At 32.6% G+C, this 17309-nt stretch overlaps 1 protein-coding gene across 1 annotated transcript; it reads right to left on the minus strand.

Moving 5' to 3' along the window:
• Positions 1 to 693: 693 nt before the first annotated feature.
• LOC149907245 (uncharacterized) lies at positions 694 to 4713 on the minus strand. The gene is made up of 5 exons (XM_090103613.1): positions 4561 to 4713; positions 2837 to 3029; positions 1845 to 2035; positions 1363 to 1512; positions 694 to 1075 (listed from the first exon to the last, which is right to left on the minus strand). Exons 1-5 carry the CDS (start codon positions 4699 to 4701, stop codon positions 743 to 745), a joined length of 1008 nt encoding a protein of 335 aa, XP_089959739.1. The 5' UTR covers positions 4702 to 4713; the 3' UTR covers positions 694 to 742.
• Positions 4714 to 17309: the final 12596 nt, after the last annotated feature.

Here is a 17309-nt window from a genome sequence, read left to right on the forward strand (position 1 = left end):
ACTCATTGTTGAAGCTTAAATCTAAACATTAGAAATACTATATACAAAAGTACAAAAACCAGGTACTTAGTTTGCTCTTTTAAAGAGATCGAGCGTTTTACAAATATATAATATTCAGCGACATCAGTGTTTCAGTGTAACATTTTGTTAAAGCTTTAATTTGTTAAGTTTAAAGACCACAAATAATTGTTCCACAAAAGGTGTTTGTATTCAAAAACTATTTGTTAAACAATTAAGTGCCCAAGACAAAAATACTATAGTGATATAGAATTTGTGGGTATAATTAAGAGCATAACACTACGCATCTATTAACCTCCAAATTTGGCGACAAGCAACTATATTTTGTACCGTTTACGGTCGCGATCTCCTTACATTGAGACAGGCGGTTTAGCAAAGCTTTGTACCTAAATTGCACGACCCTACCCCCATGTGCTTACAACTAGATCACAACTCGTGACTTTAGCCTCTAATGCCTTGTCGGTATTCGGTTCTACTCATCAGTCTTAAATTTAAAAGCTCCGAGCGTAGTGTGGCTAGGGTGTACACACGATTTAGTATAGAAAAGTGCTGACACATTTGCAACAAGATACCGTTCACGCATCTTGAGTTACTACGTGATGCGTGATGAACACGTGAACTACTGGAATATCAAGACAGTATACAATAATAATGGTCATTAATTACTCTTGCCTCATAACGCCCAAGCACGCCGCCCTAACAACCGAATTACTAGTGTAGCAGTTTAGTGGATGCCGTGACCACTGCTGATGATGCCGTGACCACTGCTGATGATACCGTGACCGCTGCTGATACCGCCATGGAGACCGTAGCCGCTGCTGTAGCTGCTGTAGCCGCCTCCGTAACCGCCTCCGTAACCGCCTCCGTATCCGCTGCCGTAGCCGCTGCCGAAACCGCTGCTGATACCGCTTCCGAAACCGCCGCCGAAACCGCTTCCCAATCCACCGCCGAGACCGCCGCTAGAGACGGCAACTGGCACGGCTACTGGTTGAGCGACTGGCACGGCGACTGGCCTGGGCACTGGGACGGGGTAAGGGGCTGGCACTGGGACTCCGACCTGAAAGAGGTTTGTGATTTGTTAGGGTACATTTTATTGACTGAAGTATGAAGCATGTCACACTCTGGTAGGAATTTTGTCAGTGAATACTGTTTGTTAACTTTCAAAATCTGGTGTAGGGCTGAAATTTGTATAATATTGTGGTTAAGCTCTTCCCTATCTAGAGTAAAAAAAAATATGCTATTCATCATTCACTACGTTTTTCAACAGGAGAATTGTATTTGGTAAATCATTACAAAATATTATAGTCCTTTTTTTACATATTATGGTAAGTAATTTTGCCTTACCTGTCTAACAACTGGGTAGGGAACAGCGTGGGGCACTGGGTAGGGCACGGGCCTGTCAACGGGCACAGCTACGGGCTTCTCAACAGTTACTGGGTAAGGCCTGGGTACGTGCACGGGGTAGGGACGGTCTACTGGGACGGGGACTGCAACCTGTAATGTAAAGATGAAAACATGTACTTTAGAAAGAGATTTTAAGTTTACCAGCTGAAGAATTAATACGTCTAACAATTTACATTATTTGAGTGAGCTAATTTTTCGTATTTTTATAGCACGTACATCATAGTACGCAGTATGTCTATAGCACGCACGAAACTTTATAATGTTTATGAAACGAAAATTCCTTATATTTCCTCTTTTATTCTTTTACCAAAAAAAAAATCCAATAGATCAGACGAATTATATCTTATCTACTTTTATTAAGCTGCCAAGATTCACTTTCCATCATCTACATAAACAACCTTCAATTAATATAACCACATTACCTTAACGGGAACAGCAACAGGCCTGTCAACAGCAACTGGGTAAGGAGCAGGCACGGGCACACCAACGTGCTTGGTCACAGTGGTGTGGACGTTAGCGCCGACGATGGTGCCGGATCCAAGACCGATACCGCTGCCAATGCCGCTGCCGAGACCGCTGCTGAGACCGCCGCCATAACCGCCGCCGTAACCGCCTTAAAATAATTTACAATTAAATAATCGTATAGTTAAGTTTTGCTTAGAATTATTAGTTTGAGCATGGGTATTCTAGAGCAGAAGTTACGAGCTGCAGATAATATTTATATAATTATTTTAATAGAGCTTGCAATACCCTTATACCTAATACCTATTTGGAAAAGGATCTATTTTACTAGCTTTAAAAACCTGTATTAAGTAAGAGGACAAATTTGTAAGTGTTGTTTTATTATCAACAGAGCGAAGGATATATCTCACATCCAGAATTTTGGATATGCAACGCATTTATATTATTAGCAACATTATTCAATTCATACCTAACTTAAATCCAGTAGCACTTATTATAACGTGTATTCGCTAATAATATTCTACGTAAAGATCGAGTTTTATGTGTTGTATAAGAGTTTGAGATTATGCAAATGTAGCTTTATTATTGTAATTTGTAACACGTAAATAAATATTACTTCATAAACAAGTGTTTACCTACATATTATCGTATTCCTTGCTATATGAAGTTATACATTATAGTGGAACAGGGTATAGAGAGTTTATTTCAAATATTCCTGTCACTGAACCTGTCCAGAATGATACATAAAATACTTTACTACCCCTTTAGACCAACAAGGAAACAAGAGACCTTACTTCTACAAATTTTAGGCTGATTTCACCTCTTTAGGTCGCGTTACTTTTGACCATATCAATTAAATTGTAAAATATTCATCATTCATTGTAAGATAAGATATTATGCAGAATATATCCCGAATTTGTAGAAATACAGCCATAAGAAAACTTGAAATTACCTCCAAGACCGCCGTATCCATAGCCAAGGCTAGATCCCGATGAGATGTACCCTCCACTCAGTCCATGGCCGCCCAGACTGCTTCCATACAGACCGCCATAGTGTCCCACCAGGCCACTTCGCTTTTGCACCACTTTGGTGGGCTCCTTGCTGGGCTCAGCGAAGACCGCTGCGGTCAGGCATAGTACAGCGATCTGGAAGATTTGGAATTTATAGGAATAATGTTAAAAGGAGTTTGGAAATGTAGACTTTATGGTACTCATTTTAAAGTGAGGTTTTCTTAAATGTTAAGACTGTATGCATTATTAGTATCGACGTTCTCTTTGTTTGTTTTATCATTTTAATATTTTATAGGTAGCTATGACTTTCATTTACGAATAGTTAAATGTTATACATGCTGTAGTTTTCAAGTCTTAAAATTTAAATTTATTTTAAGTTCACTAATTTTCATTAAATTATGTGCCTTGTTATTGCACTGAAAATATCGCGAGAATGGAAATTAATTATGGCAAAAAATACTTATGAACATTTGATGAACTACGTAGTTTTGCACGTATCCTAAACTTCTTTACTAATTATATTATATCCGCGTCCTACCCTATTCCCAGTCTTGTAAAAGTTGAGATATCCATAGCAGATCTAACACAAGTCCTTGATATTACAATAACATTAAATAACAGGACATCCATGTAACAATTGCCAAAGTTTCAAGCACTTTTACGAGTTCACGACACCGCATCACGTTAAAATCGAAATTGACTACGGGCCTGGAATATTTAGCAGCACTGCATGGTAAGTAGTTGATGAATGATTTATGTGTTATTGTTTATTTTGGTTTCGCTTTCATTCGCCGGTCTTATTACGTAAAGGTTTGATGGGTGAATATTTGGGAATGCGATTTATGCTTTTTAAAATTCATAACTTAGAATGGTAGATTAAAAACTTATAAAATGCACGAAAAATAAATGAAATAATGGACCAAATAGTAAGCAAGCAGGTAGGTGCACTTTTAACATTTTTACGAGCATAGGTACATTTCTGCAAATTAATTTCAAAAATCTTATCAAATGAAGAATTAATTGAAGTGTACAAAATAATATTTGGTTCTTAAGGTTTGATGAACATTGATTTTATTATTAAGTTTCCAATATTATACAGTTTTAAATTAAATTATTCATACAGATTTAAATAATTCTATGATTATTCGTTATTACACAAAAAGGTTTTAAAAATTCGTTATATTTAAATTTATTTTTCTGAGAAATACTAAATTACTAGTTTAAATGGCACTGGTTTATGAGTGAAAAGATATAGTTAATGTTATATAAAAATATTTTTAAAATAGTGGTTAATTTAAAAATTTATAGTGCACGTATATTCTAATTTGCGCACTAGATTTGAGCACTGCAAAATAATTTGGATATAGAATATTAAAATAAAGGTATATAAAGGTATGTGCTACTGTTTTGATTTAGAACGATTTTTGTTGATTTTTAAAATAAGAATAGAATGTTTAAAGAAAATCGTTACATACAATATTTTGGCACATTTTTTTAATTTAGTTTATTTTATATTAATTGATCACAAATTGCAAATCAAAAATTAATATGAAATTAAAATGAATTCACTAAAATCGACATAAAAAATCGAACGTTTTAAATTTTTGCGCGGTTATTAATTATCTGTGACGTATATATGCGTATACTCTATGACCAAAGAACTTACAAAGGTCTTCATGTTTGTTAGTACACTGTACACAAATAATGTTACACTGATATCCACTGGAGGGCACATTGTATTTATATAAGAACTGAACCCCACTATACGAGGGAGGTAGATCGCTTCGCAACTGTATGTCAGTTGCATGTTATAGGCGTGTGGGAAAACTGACTTTTCTAGAAGGATTGAAGTGTTTGTTTCGACTTTCGAGGGTTAAACTTAGGTAATATGTTATTCATATTAGGCAAAACTGTAAAAAGGGCATTGATTCCGATAAACTAGCCTTATTTATTTTTGTAATCTGGACGAAATAAAGACTGGCATATATTTTGTCATTTAATTAAATTTCAATTTATGGACCCACCTTAAAATAAAATATTTAGTATTTTAAAAACACTTATAAATATACATAATATATCAAATTCCTTAAACAATCATTAAATGACTTTCATAACCTGAATAAACACACAAACACACAAACTGATTATACTATACATTCAGTTGACACAAACAATTAATACCAACAATCAAAAAGCTAATGCAATAAAAAATTAAGATCTCTCAAGCATCAAGATCTCGGACATTTCTAATAATCCCGTTTTCATATTGCACTGCAGCACAGTCCAATCGCTTCCTGAGCTTTAAAAAGGACAGTAGGTACAGAAACGACCCACATTTAAGATTAAACCGTTTCAAATTCCTCGCCTGATGCAAGGGTTATTAAGTTAACCTATAACTAGAAAAGCTTTTGTAATTTTACGCAAATTGGTGATAGATTTCTGCATAATTATAGCAAGTTGTGATATTGGTGACATTTAATATGGGACCATAGTTTCCGCTAAAATTTATTCAAGTTAATACTATGTAGGTATGTGTTGTGTTTTTTTCGATTTGACCCTACGTAGTTCATAATTCTGTAGAAAATTACAGAATTACAAGTCATTAATGTTATCATAAAGTTCACGCGCGAAAAGTTCGCGCCATTTTTTGTTATGGCTACAAATTGACATAATACATTTTTAATTCGATTAAAAATGATTGTACTCAAGCAAAAATTCGTATGATTTATCATTCAATGATATTGCAACACTGTTTTCTTTTTAATGTATCATTTATTAGTATGATTTAAAAATTAATAACTATAATATTTAAATATGATCTGTAAATTCGTGCTGCACAGCTTAAAAATATTTTCATTCTTAGAAGAGCATAGTTTTGGTTGAAATGATTTGAGATTAAATTCAGAATTTAAATAGGTCATAGGAAAAATGAACGTACCTCGTATTACATGTTTATCAAAATATTTTCAATAGTAAGTTCATCACTACATAGTATAAAACAAAGACGCTTTCCCTGTCCCTATGTCCCTATGTCCCTATGTCCCTTTGTACGCTTAAATCTTTGAAACTACGCAAAGGATTTTTTTAGAAGGATTTTGAGGAGGAAGGTTTATATGTATAATAACATCCATTAAATAGTGGAAAAGTACTGTTATTTTTGAGATTTCTAATGTGATGTCGTAAAAAATTACATTTTCTCCGCTTACATTGCAAACGCAGGCTAAACCCTACGAGTTTTATCAAAATAATGTACTAAGTTATATATAATTATACACATTAAAAAGATCTACAGAAAAGTCCGCGATGGTATATGTCTATCTCTTATGGATAACCCACAATAACTTTTTTTTGTCATTTACTTTTTACGACAAATAATGGCAAATTTTCGATGCGATTTTAACCAATACAACATTAATCCTTAACAAATTAAATACCTTGAATACATTGTTCATTTAATATAGATCTATATGGCCCTTTACACCGTATGATTTAAGTGAATATTTTCGAAGATATTACAGATTTAAAAATTGCGGGACGTAGCGTTTGCGGCGGTACCGGCCGGCCGCCCGGCTATCTATTTTATACCCGTGCGAAGCCGGAGCGGGTCGCTATGTTTTTATATACAACGTTCACAGTTTTTCTGTAGTGTATTTAGTATCAGCATTGCACCCGTGCGAAGCCGGGGCGGGTCGCTAGTAAGTCATAAATTAGGTATTAATAATATATTATCAAGTAATAATTTAAAATCAAACTCTCTTTCGAAAAAAATCAACCAACCTAGTCCTTTTTCAAATCCCTTAAAAATATAAAGAATTTAGCAATATCAACAATGAAATGAATGTAGTTTTTAGTTTTATTGTTTTAACTACAATACTGATTATTGTGATTTAATAAGCATTGTGTCGATGTGTGACACATTGTCTCGTTGTGAATTGATCTCATGATAGTGAGGTAAGTATGGGATTAACGTAATATGAATTATCTAATATGCATAATGTATTGCTTTTGTAAAATACGCCAATTCTAGTACGTATAAGAGGTACGAATCAATTCCAAATGATTTTGAATTAAATAGTTTTTCGTAATGTTTTCAGTAAAAGTTTTTATTTTGATATGATCAGCTGTATGAAACTTCATTTACTAGATGAAATTAAATTTTAAACTAATGACCTTCTGCCCTGGTTGCCTGGAAGAGATCATTATAAAGTGATAAACTGCTCCTTGCTTTTATTTGTGTATATTTTAGTATGTAAGTCTGTTTAGTTGTATTAAAGAGTAAAATAATAAATAAATAAATAAAATAACAATTAGTAATAACCTACAAATCTGGAAGAAATCGCTATTTAGCGATAAGGCCGCCGTTTGTTTTAATTTATAATTAGATTAAGTTCCTAGTTAAGTTATTTCAGAGCAATAAAGAAAGATGAAAATGAATAAATAAATAAATAAATAAACTAAAATATGTGTCATCTCATTTAAAAATAAAATTTAATAAATTGAATTTTTAGCAATAGTTATCACTGAGGCGTTTCGTGTAGAGCCCATAGAGCTGAAAAAAATAAAGTGGCATACCTAACTTCTTAACTCTTCTATCAAGATAAATATGATACAATTATTAGTTAATGGTCGAATAATGCATTTTGATTAGCATTTAGCCATCAGAATATGGTTTTTATCACTACCATACACCAAATACAACATGTCCCTACATTATTGATTGTTATGACCATACAATTATGTCGACCTGCTCCTCTTTCATCCAAGTCGGTAAAATTCACATTATTTCAAGAAATTCGCATTACAAAGGGCTATTATAATCTGGGCACGTTCATTGCATAACAAGTGACCGCGACTCGGCTTGGTCTCACATTTTAGCATTCAAAAACTGAAATTAGCCAATAAAATGCTATCGACTTGCTTCATGCAGGCGATTCCCTAGTTATTGCATCCGGAAAGTATTATAGCAATTTCTGTGTTTTATGGACGTCTACAAAAATAAAAGAATTAAATGGAGCTTAATATTTTTTAATTAGATGTTCTCAGTATTATATGTATAGATCTTGGAAAAATATCTCAAATAGTAAAATCTTAATGATGAATCTTCTTTTTTATTTCCCTTGCTAAATGCATCCATAGATTTATTTTTGAGAGTTTTATTTTACATATTATAAGTTTAATTTTACACATTGAATAGCTACCTAACGACAAACGACGTAAGGCTTCTGTGCTCTACAATTTTTTGCAAAATATAATTATTATCAGGCATCCACGACTGGCATCCGTGAAATTCTAAACTAGTAAAACACGCATAACTACGACAAGTAAGTAATTATTGCGTATAATATATATTATTAATTCTTGCGTCTTGTTACAAGCTAGCAGTTCTAGATTTGCATAGATCTAAATATTATTCTTCACTTAAAGAAAAGCAACAGTATCTCATAAGTATTACATAGTTTTCATTAGTGCCGTGTTATACGTCAAAACTGGCTCTTACATAATCGATCTACAGGTTATAACCAAAGATATTCCATTTATCACAGAAATTATAACGAAAGTATGACGAAACAAGTCGTTGTATCAATTATTCCAATTTACATATTGATTTACTGCAAATGTTCCGTAAATAACACGAAAGGGACACTGTTCCCACACTTAGTACAAAATCATTTAATCTATATGTTTGACATTGTAAACAGAATCCTATGTTGACACAATTAGGTTAGTAATTAATTGAATTAAATTTGCACGGATTTTACTGATAAATGCAAGAAGTTACAACTAGAGATAAAACGATTAAAGAAATATAAGTCTTCTCGCATAAAGTTTAGGTACATTTTAGGTTGTGAGTACACTTCGATGACGCTCTATTTTTGAAGCCTACATAGTCAAGGTCTAAGTTTGGCTGCAACCGTGCTAAGTGGCTCAGTCCTTCACAGATGCAATATTTACCGTTGCCTTTATTAGAAGGTTCTGAACATTCATTGAAGAAGTAATTTGCAATGTGTGAATGTTTTCATTCAACGTACGTTGGTGTTTTGTTTGCTGTAGAGATTTATAAAGTTTAAAATTAGTAGTAGTAGTATATAAGTATAAGGTGTATAAAAGTAAAAAGTATAAAATGTGGTTAAAGTTAAAGAAACAATTTTTAGTTGTACCAAAACACTATTACCTATTTAAAGCCCGCGGATTCGCCCGTTCCCGTGGGATTTCCGGGATAAAACCTATCCGATGTGTTAATTCAAGTTACCTTCTATATGTAGGTATGCTAAATTTCATTGTAATCGGTTCAGTAGTATTTGCGTGAAAAAGTAACAAACATACATACACATACACATTACATTACAAACGTTCGCATTTATGATATTAGTAGGATAGAATAGGATAATATGCCCAAAGTTTTGTAGCTAGAGGAACCGCGGGGCAACGCTACTTTGAACTAATTGTTTAAGTAATAAGTGGAAATCGATCCTGTCCCTCAAGCAATAATGAAACCATTTGAGTGACACATTGCGGAGGTTTTTTGTAGTCGACATTTTGTAATTGATGTGTAATTATTATTGGCATGAGTGAAAAATAACACCGCTTTGTCTTTATTTACGTAAATATCAAGTATCATAGTTGAAATATTTGTGTTTCGGTTTATGGGGATTTCTCATTATTTGTCGGTTTAATTTATTTTATTTTCAATTTAATTTAGTTGGTATAAATTAATTTTATATTATATAGCAGTAAAATTTTGTGAAAAATAGTGAAAAATAGTGAAAAGTGAAAAATAACACCGCTTTGTCTTTATTTACGTAAATATCAAGTATCATAATATTTGAAATATTTGTGTTTCGGTTTGTGGGGATTTCTCATTATTTGTCGGTTTAATTTATTTTATTTTCAATTTAATTTAGTTGGTAGATTCACGCGGTAAAGGAAAAAACGAAACCCCAACCAAGAATTTCTACAAAAAAGCAACTATTCGTAATTCTTTAAAACGTCGTGTGTGCTTTACGAATACTACCTAACCATAAATATTTTTCTTCTATAAAGTTATTTTACAGTTACATTGGTAATGATTAAAATACAAAACAGCTAAACCTAGGTAATTTTGGAAGTCTATCCAATTTCCTAAATAAATCCTACTCTGATGATGGTCGTCCTTTACCTACATTTATGTTTCGCTTTCCTGCACCATAAATAGTAGAAACGTTTTGACTGACTTCAATAGTTAAGTAAGTGTTTGATTATCTAGTCCAGTATAATTGAGATCCAATGTAAATGATGCGGTTCAACGAGTGGTTACCACATATCCAGGAATGTTTTAAGGTTCCGTAAACTGCAGTAGAACCCTTTTTTCATACTTTAAAAATAAATTTATGGAATCTTAAACTAGGTTATAAATAATGTTTAGTTGTGAGAAAGAGCTTTAAAAAACCCTTGAACATTGCTTTAAGCGAGTAAGCTGAGGAGTGTTGGTTTCGATTCTCTTTATACTATGTTGAAAATGAATGATCTAGAATGACATCCATTTTCATATCCAAAAATATTAAATGCGCAACAGTGTTTAATATGTATGTTGAATTATTAAAACATAACAAATCCTTGTAAAGATCTACTGACTCATAATATGCTATGTGTTACGACCTGTACGTTTATTTTGTAAAGTGATTTTAGAATGTAGCGCATCTGAGCTTTGATCCATGGCTGGATTCGTGTGTTGTCCCGGCGGTAGAATAAAAATTATTATCTATTTCAAAATTCATTCAAAATCGATGTAGTTTTGACTGACAAAGTTACAAAGCATCCACCCTGTCATATTTTCGCGTTTACAAAAGTAGAGATACATTGTACATCCATGTATTTGTAATTTGCACATAATTTGCAGGTTCCCTAAAGCGTATTAAAAGTTATCAATGATTACTCAATTGAACTTACGAATTATGAGCAAATACTATGTAATAATAATAATTAAAACCCGTCAATGCGTGAGTTGCGCTCGCGCTTGACCGATCTTATTCACGTACATAATAATCGGTCTTCCTGACTGGTTAAATGTACATAATGAGCAATTAATTGTGACTAGACATTACGTATGTTATTAATGTAGGTTAGCTTTGACATTTTTATGTACGGCTCGCTCGGTTCGGTTATACAAGTTGCATCGGTGAAATAATCGATTTATTTATTAATAATACATCTCATTTGTTACTGATATGGGTATGACTTATTTGTTTTAATTAGGTATGAAAGGTATGTTTTTGGGTTTGTGACAATAATTTTATAAAAAAAAATCAAATGTAGAGCACAATTTTGAAATATTATGATATACCTACTTAAAGAAAATTATACAATTGCTCTCTATAACCCTGAGCTATATATCAGTGTAATTCTAATCAAAATCAGTTCATTTATTTCAGAGATTATACGGAAATAACAGACAAAAACACGGAGATCGTAAGTCATTTCTAGCACAATGTATGAATACTAAATATCCATGTAATAATAATTTATCTGAGCTAAGATTAACTGATAACTATTCCAAACATTTGTAAATTCAAATTTATATACATTCTATGTAAAATCAGTGTTTTTTTACAATTACTATGTAAATGTAAGTAAAATATAGTGGCAGGTTACACTAGTTACTCAAACGGTTGATCGAAGCTGGCCAAATAAGGCCGGTTACACATAACTTTAGCAATCCAATACCTGACTCATCATAGAACTGTTATATTGAAAATTTTACTGCTATATAATATAACTAGCTGTTGCCCGCAGCTTCGCCTGCGTGGAAAAGATAAATTTTCATGGTACAGACTTCCATCCCCTATTTGATCCCCTTGGGGGATGAATTTTCTAAAATCCTTTCTTAAGGGACGCCTACGTTATGACATCTACCTGCATGCCAAATTTCAGCCCGATACGTCCAGTGGTTTGGGCTGTGCGTTGATAGATCACTATATCAGTCACCTTTGAGTTTTAAATATAATATAGATATTAATTTCTATAATTTAAAATTGTTTCGTGTAAGTAAAAGCTTGTCCATCGTTATGGTAAACCAAATAATGTGGAAAACGGTCAGAATTTTGCATCGTGGCTCTCCGTGATAGCAACGCAAAGCATTGTGACTTGTGAGCAATTTTTTCGCTCAATTCGTTGTCGGTTTTTGAGCGTAACATTTATTTTACGCTCAAAAAAAGTCGATTGTAATTTGCCTCCTGGGAGTTGTATTCGATTATAGATTGAGTAGAAGGTTCGAGTCTCTTGTTATTTAAAATATTGTTGTCTATTTCATTAATTGCAAACTAGACATATTTTAAACTTTAGTAATAATACAGGGCAACGACAAAAGAAGGTGGCGGTGTAGTATCATCTCCGTTTTTTGTAGAGAAGTTATAATATGAAGATGAGATCAAATTAATGAATGAATTTGTAGGTCTGACCGCGAAAATCTACTAAAAATACAAATAAGCTATTTGCAAATTCAATTTTCGGTTAAATTCACAATGACATCTTGCAATTCATTCACACTGTTTCATTTAGCATTTAGCGTTCAGTAAAAAAAATGTTATAATTAGTGCCAAAGTGGGCATTTCATTCAATCGTGATGAAACCATGGGTTATGTAACTACACTTAGTATGTATATACTGTACAATTTCGTGTAATCCATATGACAAATCTATAGTATTATATTTGTCAGACAGATAATATAATACTGTATTATATTATCTGTGGAAAATATAGAATTCATTTAGATCATACATTATGTTTAGTTTTCCTTAAACTTATGTTATTATGAGTTTAAGTTAGGATTTAAGTTGTAACTTACATAGTAAATGTGTGTTTCGATTTATATAATAACCAGTGGTATTATGAATTGGTATATAATTAATAAATGTATTTTAAATAATTCGTTCTATAAGTTCCTAGAAGAGTGTAAATATAATGACGTACAAATAAGTATACTTATTACTAAACTAGCTTTGTCCCGCGGTTTTACAAGCATTGCTACGTTGCTATTGGTCTTAGCGTGATGATAATATTATATAGCCTATCTCGATGAATAGGCTATGTCACAACGAAATAATTTTTCAAATCGGACCAGTAGTTCTTGAGATTAGCGCGTTCAAACAAACAATCAAACTCTATATAGATATATTTTCGATTCGATTTTAGTATAGATTAAGACAGAGGTATACATTATCAAACATTTTTGTTAGACAATTAATGCTTATTAATTCTTATTTGTTAGGTACCTATCGCATGTTAATTTAATACTAAACACGTGATCAGTAACACATTAAATATTCATGTTTGCTTGAATGTAGAGCTAAATTGTAACCTATTTATTTATTTATTTATTTATAATTTTTATTGCATACAACACAAATACAAATTTCACACACACAGACAGGACATTTGATGCAAAGGGCGGCTTTATTGCTTCAAGCAATTTCTTCCAAGCAACCTACCTATGTAGAAAGAAAAAAATAAATGCACGTTGACCCAGTGCTCTACATGTAATTTAAAATTGAATTAATTGTATGATATTTTTTATTTTCTTAAGAATCCTAAACTTATGTACTTACTAAAACCAGACCATGAATATTATTATATGCATTAACGTGACTCAGTCAACAGTTAATAGTCAGATTAGAAAATATTATATCTCCTCAATTACCAAAACAAGGAAGTATCACAAAAATAATCAGCCTAATTGAAACACTAACTTACATAATTTAAAGGAAAGCTGTGATTAAGAAAAACCGCCGGGAAATCTCGTAGCCTTTTAAGCAAGTGTGACAGACAAATCGACATTCCGACTCACGTAACATGTTACTTGAGCATTTAGTTTTTGTAACATGTGGTACATATTTCGCATTTTATTATATTGTTAGTACTGTGACCTGGATAGCTGGGCAAAGGGCATGGATAATAAACCGCTTTCGTAAATAGAGATTATTACAAAATATGTACCATAACTTAAATCATTTACTTCATCTGTAACAAGACAAGATTGTAAACTATATGTATATACATTTTTTTCAGTAAAGCCGTAATTAAACATTTATAGCCCAGGATCATTTCTTTCTCATGATTAAGAAGCTGTGAATATCACAAAACGTAAAATTTGTTTGGAAACTATAATCTAATTGAAGTAATAAATATGAAAAATAAAATAATACTCTATCTGCGATAACTCATGTGATAATAACACACATGGCTTAATATTTTTACAATATATGTAGAAGTCTGGTTTGTAACTGGCTTTGGAGTTGCTATTCGAAGGATATCAAAGGTTTACAGACAACTTTGTTACGGGATTTTTAAGAGCGCGCCTTCAAGTAAAAATCCGGTAATGGGACGAGAATGATGATCTCCAAAAAGTATTTTTGCTCTAAAAAGTATTTGCCGTTTTGGATCTGAGTAACTAACCGTACAGACTGAAACCTTAACCTTAAAATGCATTCTATTCCTAATGTAATACTACGAGTAGTTTTTGCCCTCGTATTTACTCCCGTTCGATTTGTAAATCTAAACCACCGGAAAACACTCAAAAAATTCAATTAAAATCGGTCTAGCCCTTTAGCAGAAGTTAAGTTGCACATGCACAGAATATATATAAAGATGTAGGTCTATGTCTGCGTAAACTAGTTCAGTAGAATAATAGAAATGCCGCCAACTGCACATGCTCGTACGTGGAGTGAATGTATCCAAGATTTGAATGAACAACTTTACTGAATGACATATGAGATAGTTATGCTCTTTAGATTGATATTACAGTCATATGAGAGTTAAAATTTTTGCATGTTTAAAACCTTTTAACTCGATAAGGAGGCATATAATTTCCGACAATGTATTACGTATGTATATGTAAATAATTGGCACGTAACATAGCTTAAACAGAATATTAATACCTGATGTAAATAATAAAGTAAGACAAGCTTTATTTTGGGATAAATAAATTCCGAAATAATTTTTCACTACCTAATTTTGTTTCTTGCACTATTCAGATGTAAGTCGAACAACGCACTCTTTGCGACTGGCGCTATTGCAAATACTAAGCCTATTACTAAGAAAACCTAATTCAAAGTATCTAATAACACTTATTTACGTATCGATCTCCGTAGACAATAATTACTGTGTCAAAAACACAATTTCTCGCAGGATGCATTTCGACATTTGAAGCTTGCGTAAACGGTTTTCTTATAAGGCTGTTCCTTGCTCATTCATAGATATTTTAGGATTCCATAGATGTGCATGATACTAAACAAGTAATTTTAGAAATAGGATGTGTATCCTGTTGATAATTATTTTCTATTTATATGGCAACTTAAAATATTATACTTGATTTTGATATTTAGTTTTATAGCATTCAATTATAATTATATATTTTTTTAAAGAATAGAAAAATTGATTACGAGGTGGGATGCGAACCCACGTCTCTCACCTCGAAAATATATTTATCATTTAATTAACATATACATTTAACATAACTCTACATAGAGTCAAAATGCAACAAGGGAATGTGAATTTTTTCATTGTTAGAGCCAGATCACTACCACTTTTTAATGAATAAAGGATGACTGCAAAATAAAAATAAAAAACAATCATAAGTAAGTATATCAATATATTTATTAAAATATAAAACTGCATAAATATACAAACAGTAGTTTTCCAAACAATTGACCAGAAAGTCAATCAATGTAATGAGATCATTACGCGAAGCAAATGTATATTCACCATATGCAAAGCCGATTGCCAAAGCAATAGTGCTCAGGATAGTGATAATAAATTCAACTTTTGTTTCGCAACTGTTTCGTACAATTGCGCAGTAACCGCCTTCGCTAATAAAGGCCAGTCTATGGGATAGGTTATAACTATAACTGTGCCACAGATAATATAATATTATAGGTACTATAGTAAACTGTAGATAATATACTCTAACGAAGAACACTACGCTATAACGAAGCTTTAGGACGTGGTTTTATTCCCGTGATCAGTGGATAGAGTAAAAACTTGTGTACTAGGTACTAAAGATAATTGGCTATATCTGTCCCCTCTAATCCTAGAAATTTTAGCATTTATTATAGTTTTAGGACAGGATTTTTTTTAATTCGGAAGTAGAGCACGCTTCAGCCAGCTTACTCCAAACGTGAATGCTCCAAAATGAATGTATTTTTGGTGCGATGAGTGGAAGAACCTGTGGGCCTTCTCAGTTCATTCCTTTATTCTCGTTATCAGTTCTTTCCTTATCCCTTACTTCATAAGGGACTGGCGTGGGACTGACGGGCTATGAGACTCTATGCTGCAAATGTTTATGGGCGGTGCAGTGATCGCTTATCACCTGCATCAGGCGAACCACGATGTCATTATTTTAATCAGTGTTCTGTCGCTTCGCTTTTCTGTTATTTGATACAAGGAAATAGGGACTCTTAGGCTAAAAATAAGTTTACAAGTGATCGTTTTGTGTTGTCAGATTTTTTGGACTCTACATAAAAAGCGCTAAAGTTCGTGTAAACTCTAAAGTTTAGTCGAATTAATATTAACACTTTGTTAAAAATATTTAACACAGAATTTGGGTGGGAATATGACATTTGGTGATGTGACAGGAAGTGACATTTATTTGGCTTGTCATGTTTAGGTCCCATATAACGAAGGACCTATTACCATAATCATAGAAATCTAAATAACAAGACATATAGAAGTGCTATAATGTCATAATTCGTATGAAAACCGCTGTCGCCAAAATCAACACATTCAAACCGAAAGCTAAATAGTACACACAAGTAAACTATGCCTTTTATTGGACAGCTTGATTTTAGTGAAAACTAACTTATCTATTAAATTAAGCTTTTGAATATGTATCCTAACGCACGAATTTACGGTTTATTTTAGAATAGCATCCCTAAGTATATGAGACTTTTTGCTCCAATACGAACAAACGTGATAATAAGAATGGTCGACTGTGTCATTCATTGTTATTTCGATTACTATGGTGACACTCGTAATACTTGTAAATATTCTATAATTTTAAGGAAAAACGGCATTATTTCTAAAAAAAAATATTTTCCGATGAAATATTATTCCTTTATAAGTATAATTACAACTTGTGGAAGAATTTCCGCAATGGGAAATGCTGAAACACACCATGTATACACTCATACGTCTCCAGAGCAACTGAACAGTGACGAATGCACTGGTGATGTGCAAATCACCTGATTGGCGACAAGGTCACGCACGCTTACGACTTCTAGTGTCTTGTTATTTAGATTTCTATGACCATAATCCATTCACTGTGGAGCTATAAGTGTAATAAAGACCTTACATCAACGAACAGTACGGTTGAATTTGCAATGACAATTAATAATGCAGTTATTAACTAATAAGATGACCTGATGAATTAAATAGTCTCTGCTTTA

The sequence above is a fragment of the Colias eurytheme genome, chromosome 7 (assembly GCF_061535395.1).
Source record: "Colias eurytheme isolate Ceu_HAF_F1 chromosome 7, ilColEury1 Martin Lab GWU primary, whole genome shotgun sequence".
In the NCBI taxonomy this organism is placed as follows: domain Eukaryota; kingdom Metazoa; phylum Arthropoda; class Insecta; order Lepidoptera; family Pieridae; genus Colias; species Colias eurytheme.